Source organism: Saccostrea echinata, unplaced genomic scaffold (genome assembly GCF_033153115.1).
Source record: "Saccostrea echinata isolate AGI-Se365-2 ecotype Australia unplaced genomic scaffold, CSIRO_AGI_Sech_v1 ptg000016l, whole genome shotgun sequence".
Lineage (NCBI taxonomy): Eukaryota > Metazoa > Mollusca > Bivalvia > Ostreida > Ostreidae > Saccostrea > Saccostrea echinata.
This window is the reverse complement of record NW_026889765.1, coordinates 2,148,785-2,155,557: the sequence shown is the minus strand read 5'-3', so window position 1 is coordinate 2,155,557 and position 6,773 is coordinate 2,148,785. Positions and strand designations below refer to the sequence as shown.

General features: G+C 36.9%; 1 protein-coding gene across 1 annotated transcript; it reads left to right on the top strand.

Annotated features, from left to right (window-relative positions):
- Window positions 1-711: 711 nt before the first annotated feature.
- Window positions 712-2,130, top strand: LOC133188725 (zinc finger protein 862-like). Its single transcript, XM_061324220.1, has 3 exons — window positions 712-1,411; window positions 1,572-1,867; window positions 1,978-2,130. The coding sequence occupies exons 1-3, from the start codon at window positions 712-714 to the stop codon at window positions 2,128-2,130; spliced, it is 1,149 nt and encodes a 382-aa protein (XP_061180204.1).
- Window positions 2,131-6,773: the final 4,643 nt, after the last annotated feature.

The following is a 6,773-nucleotide window of genomic DNA, read 5'->3' as shown; positions in this document are numbered from 1 at the left end:
ATTTATGGCAACTGAGTTGATTAATTGATTGATTGATTATTGTTTTACGCCGAGTCGGCAATATTTCAGCCATATTTCGGCGGTAGGAATTTAAATATTATGGGAACGGTTTTGAAAGTTTTGGGTTTCTCTGGCGGCCCCCAATGAGCCTACTCTTTTTCGAAAACCAGAGAAACGATCTTTAGCGTGCCAAGGGGGTTGCAATCCTTGACACGGGGCACCATTTAACGTCCCATCCGACGGACATGAAATCTAAAAATAAAATGAAAAGTTAAATTGAAAATTATAAAAATACAAATAAAAAATATGTACATTAAATCTTGTTGTAAAAATCAGTTTCTAGTAAGTATTGTATAATTGTACAAGGATTAATGTTTGTAAAAAGATCATGCATTAAAAAGTCTCTTTCGTATTGGTGAAAAATCAAAAGAATATGGTGTATAGTTATTGCACATTCGCAAGATACACAAGTGTGTCAGAAGAAATTTTAATTACCAGTCCACAAAAAAGTCCAATTGTCAGTGACAGTGAGATTCAACAGACTAAAGTAAGTCCTGATACCACTTCTTACATCCCACCAGAACAATCCGAGGAATTTCAAAAAAAAAATCTAGCCGACTTTCCAACATACTTACAACAAAATATGAAACTCATTATGATTGGCTTTACTTTAGTGCATCTAAGAATGCCTACTGTTGCAAATATTGTGAAATGTGTGGAGGTGATCCATTGTCAACATCTCCATTTATTGTTGGGACAGTTCTTGGACACCATCCCAACAGAAAATTAAGCAAATATGAGTCTTCCAATTTGCATGCAGAGTCTGTTGCTAAATGTGTGAAGATGAAAGCAACAGAAGCTCAGTCAACTGTCCTTCAACAACTGTTACGGAGCCCTGAGTGCAAGGAAATGGACAGAGAATACATGTCTACTTTAATTACATCTGCCTTTTTTGTAATCAGAAAGCAGTGGGCAATAGATAGCATTGGAGATATTCTTCAATTCCTACACAATCAAAAATGTCCAAGTGTTTTGAACTTTATGGCAAATCAACCATCAGTGACCTACACATCATCAACTTCTGTGAGAGACATTGTTCTTTCTATCAACAGTTGCCTTGAGAAATCACTCCTGGAAACAATAAGGAATTCACCATATATATATTTACTAGCTGATGAATCGACAGATGAAGCTAACAGAACTCAGTTTGCGGTGCTCATCAGATGTTTAGACACAGTGACAGATAACACCATCAAAGACCATTTTTTAGGCATGGTCAACGTTAAGAAAACAGACGCAGCAACTCTTATGAGTGAAATTGAAAGATTTTTGATTTCTAAAGAGATAGACATATCAAAAATTCTTTTTGTTGGATTTGATGGGTGTAATACCATGAGTGGTGAAAATACAGGTAGGTCTTATAGTACTATTGGAAGACAAGCATGGAAAGCTCTTCAAGAAAATATAAGATTTCATGATTCCAAATACTATTTTATTTTATATCAATATTTTGTAGATTTTATTTTTGTTCATCGAATCTACAGCTTAAAAATGTGCTTAAATTTCTGTAGGTCTCCAGCGCCGATTTAGACATGTGGTGCCTCACAGTTTGTACATCAATTGTAGAAGCCATCGTCTAGCACTGTGCGTCAAACACTTGATGAAATATTTTCCTGTACTAGAGGATGTAGATCTTGCTCTTCTGGCCATCTATAAGCTGTTTGACAATTCACCTCAAAAGTTTGCTGTTTTTAAGGATGTACAAGCTAGTTATGCAGAAAAAGAGTTGGTCTTAAGACGAGCAGCTGCTACAAGATGGTTATCACATGGAGATGCATGCAAGAGAGTCATTCAAAGATATGTTCTGGTAAGTAAATCCATACATTTGGTTTAATAATAAGATTTTATGAAGTCAGTTACACACATGTAAAATCTTAAGTTATTATTCATATTGTACACTATTTCTAATAATTCCAGATTGTTGACACTCTTGATGAACTCTTAAGTAGAAAGAAGGAGCCAGAAATAGTTGGTGTACGAGATTCCATTACAAACAAGAATACTGTAGCAGCTATTCTTGTATTATGTGACGTGCTTCAACCAGTTTCCATCTTCTGCAAGGATCTGTAGATTTCAGCATGGTTACAGTAAAGCTAAAGGAAAAAAAACCTTATACTTGCTAGAAATTATATGAAAGAATTGATTGATTGATTAATTAAAATAATATCAACTAATCTACACATAAGTCATTTATCCACTTCAGGATCTTACCGATTCACTTCACAACCTCATCGAGAGATTTCGGGGAACTCTTACCCACCAAGATCATGATGATGGAATCTACCTTGGAAGAATAGATGATATATTTGCAGAAATTGATGAGAGAACTGTGTTTACAAGGAGGTTAAGGTAATAATGATATGACAGTTCAGAGAGCCAATTTTTTTTTTATCAAATATTTAAAAATTCATATAAACTATTACAAAATATAATTTATGTATAGGTAGCACTCCAGTTCAAAAATATGTTGTTTTGAGTTTTGTTTCCTTTGTTATTTGTTACATATATTTTTTAGTTGATTTTTCCATTCAGCAGAGTTGTTTGATGGTTGGGTGTTCACATTTTCAAGTTAGAAGTGGCATGGATTCTTTTAATATCTATTTTACTTATCAATTAAATTATGTGAAAGGCTGTGTAATGAAGAGTGATTATAAATAATTGCAGACAAAGGGAGCCAGCAAATGATTTGCTGCAGATGTTCTTGGATGATGCAGTTATGAGAGACACCTTCCCATGCATGTTCACGCTGGTCTTCCTCTCCCGTTTAGTTCCCACCAGCACGGCCTCTGTGGAGAGGATATTCAGCTTGATGAACTGCCTATGCACTGAGAACAGGAACAGACTGGGACAGGACACTCTATGTGCTCTCATGAGAATTTGCAGACATGGCGACGAAACTGTATATGTTGGCAAAGACAGACATATTCCTTAGACTTGATTCCCCCAGAGAGCACACGTTCATGAAAGAGATTTCTGTTGGACATGTTCGATAAGCATGGTGTTGACAAGGTAACAATGATAATTATTAGCAGTGCCTTATATTTTTACAATTTGACATAAATTTAACATAAACAGTAACAGATATCCAAAATCATGACAGTTACATGAAATCTGTATCTGTAAAATAATAAAACTTGAGTTAGGGTCAGCCAATGTAACGAGTTTCACTGTTATATTTGGCATTATTTATATCATAATTTATTAAATGATTTAGCCAAATGGTATGAATTGGCAGAAACGGTGCCTCGAACATGGACACCATAGGGGGTCTAAGCTTTCTGCATATGAGTTAAATTCAGAGTTGATATTGTCCATTGCTACGCATGTAGACTACATTTTTAAATGTTTAACTTTCTTACATTAGATTTTTCGGTCAGACAAAATTCTTCGAGTACACAGGACCAAATGTCCTATATGTGACCGAAAGAACTTGTACGCAAAGAGTGTTTAAACAGAAAAGGCGTCAAAATGACTCATTTCAGAGGTTATGTTTCTTTTTGGATATTTAGTACAAAGTTCTTTGAAAAAGGTACGGTTTTGGCTTTATTCTACCCTTAAAAAATTATGTTTTCAAGTTTTAAAAAAGTTTTTTTGTTTATTGTTTAACGTCCCTCTCGAAAATTTTTCACTCATATGGAGACGCCACCACTTGCCGATGGAGAGCTACAAATTTTGACCTATGCTCGGCATTCAGGACCATTGAGCAGTGATGGGTATTTTTCATGCCAGCACCTACTGCGACACGGGACCTTGGTTTATACGGTCTCATCCGAAGGACCGGTCTCCACGTCCCACAGTGGGATTCGAACCCGCGACGTAAGAATCAACTCGTTACTCCGCGACTCTAGAGCGGACGCTCTAACCACTGCGCCACGCGGGTGACAAATTTGCTTTTAGAACATGAGTGTGATAAATCATGAAAGAATATGGCATGAAGGAGGACCATTTTGGAAATACGACGTCATTAATTTGTATATTTCTATATGTTTTAAATAGGGAAGACCTCAAAATGACTCATTTCAGGGGTTATTCCCTTGAGAAAATAGTGTCCACAGCCGTCGCCCACTTCAATATTAAGATATGATGTGCATGTAAAATTCCTCGAAAAATCAGTTTCTAAAATATTTGTTGGCGATGTATGTGGACTGTGTTATCTGGAAGATAATTCCACTGAAAAGATGTTTTCTGCAACTTTTTAAGAAAATACGGGAAAATGCACAAGTTTATGACGTCACAGTTAGCATTTAGGAAGTCATTTGAGAAAAACGATTTGTCTGATCTTTGTGCATGGAATTTCATTAATTCAGAAAGCACGAGTTTTGATTTTTTACATCACTTTCATATTTTAGAAAATTGCAGGGTAAGATCTGTATTAAAACCGTACCTTGTTCTTGATTAAGAAAATCTCCATAATAGGCAATACATGTGCTGCATATTATCGGAAAGAAAATTTCACCGAAAATTAATGTCTTCTGCAACTTAGCATTAACATTTGGCATTTGGGAGGTCATAGAAAAATAATTTCTTACATTTTCATATTTTAGTGTAGGACCAGTGTAGGACCAGACTTGTATTGAAACTGTACTTTGTTTTGTTTTGTTTTGTTTTTTTAGATCTTTTCTCGGTAATTAAGGCCACTGGGTAATGAGGCCTAGCACCCGATACAACACGGGGCCCTCGCTTTCAAATTCTCATCGTGAGACTCGCATATTTCACTTAAAAGTGCTGAGCACTTTGCAAAACACAGTTCCTACGTATTCTATATCAACTTAGGTCGGGGATTCAATCAACAACCTTCCGATCATCCAACTAGCGTTTTATCGAGCGAAATACCGTAAAGGGAATACATGTCTTTGCCTGAAATCTTGAAATTTCACACAAAACGAGAGGTACTGTGAGCACTGAGCTCACAAAATGATACCCTCCGCTCCCATATGAGTACATTTTGGCAAGTCAGGAAAGATACAAGAAAAAACTCTCTGTTGATTTTGGACCAGTGTCGTGCGAGACTGAGAAGGAAAGATGGGAGGACAACATGAAAATGTGGTCTGATGTGTTGTACCCTGACATCTTCACTAACTTGATAGACAACCCCGGGGTGCACACGATGGACGTTATGAAAGCTTACAAAAGCCTCAAGAGCTATTATTATTTCTTTTCTGAATATGTGCAGACTGTGTTTTACTCTATTTTCTTTCATAGCACAGTAAGCACATCACTCCATAGGTTAAATGTCTAACTTCACTGGGATTCTGGTACATTTTCATTCCAAAATTTAGATATTTACTTCATTTTCTCCCTAGTTACTAGTATTTTTTTTTTTGGGGGGGGGGGGTATTCATCACGTATACACGACTATCCATAGCTACACCAAAAACGAGGCGCCGGCATATTGCGGGGCAGAACTTTTAGACGCGCTTCAATGAACTGAGACGTAAACAACTGAAAGGGAAAGCGGTGAACTATTTCCAGTGTTTAGACACGGCAAGCCAGGAAAGATACAAGAAAAAGCTCTCTCTGTTGATTTTGGACCAGTGCCCGTGCGAGACTGAGAAGGAAAAATGGGAGGACAACATGAAAATGTTGCCTGATGTGTCGTACCCTGATATCTTCACGTACTTGATAGACAACCTTGGACTGCACAAGAAGGACGCTATGAAAGCCTACAAAAGCCTCAAGAGCTATAATTACTTCCTTTCTGGATATGTGCAGATTGTGTTTTCTTTACGTATTGGGAAGGACAGCCTGCTTTTCAAAGCGAACGTCAACCATAACCAGCGGACAACAGAGCCACCCTGTATAGTATGGTGTGCTGTGAAGACGGCGGGAGCCTTTTGACCAGTCTTTGGGACTGTATGACAGGGTAAGTCTTTCTGACTTTTAATTCAATGCTTTAAAAATTGTTTCAAGTTCATTATGAACTTAACTGTATTTATCACAATTCTTATGTTCTGTGACCAAGGGTAAACCTGAAAATTCACAATTTTTTGAATGTGTTTGTATGCACATTTTTTTTTTAATTCTGATTCAATTCATGATTAATTTATTTTTTTATAGTCCAGGGGAGTATGCTCGCATGTGGCTGCCATGCTGTTTAAGATTGAAGCCTGCGTACATCTGGGATATGACAAGGAGTCCTGCACGTCCTTGCCATGTAAATGGAATGCCACATTTAGTATAAAGGTACGTTATCTTTTAAGATTTGAATTGAGTTTAAAAAAAATTATATTTGAATAATGCTCTTAAATTGACAATTGCAATTGTTTAAGCCGAAACGTTAAAAACATTTTCTGTAAATGAAAAGCTGTGATGTCCCAGTCACATGTGAACTTCAAAATTTCCAAATGTGGCCTGCGTATTAATCCCCAATTTCCATATTTAGCTGCCACTTCAGACAGAACAGTGTCATGTGATTGCTGTGGGAAAGGCATTGTGGAGGTGAAATGCCCTACAGCTTAATGGACAACAAGGACATCCTAAAAGTGCTTCATTGACAACACGTTAAAATCTAGCCACCCCTACTTTACCCAGTTTCAGACTCAACTCAGTGTTTGCGATGTGAATCAATGATATTTTGTGTTGTGGACACCAAATGGGTCGCTTATTTCTCTAAAGAGAGAGAAAAAAACAGTGTTTGGTTTAAGGAGAGGGAACGTACCAAACTCAGAGTTTTTTTTGTGAAGTATGTGATTCCCTTACTTATTATGTCTGGT

Coding starts and splice junctions, on each gene's coding strand:
- LOC133188725 (XM_061324220.1), top strand. CDS start 712: ATGTGTGGAGGTGATCCATTGTCAACATCTCCATTTATTGTTGGGACA. Junction 1,412..1,571: donor CATGAGTGGTGAAAATACAG/GTAGGTCTTATA, acceptor AAATTTCTGTAG/GTCTCCAGCGCCGATTTAGA. Junction 1,868..1,977: donor TCATTCAAAGATATGTTCTG/GTAAGTAAATCC, acceptor TAATAATTCCAG/ATTGTTGACACTCTTGATGA.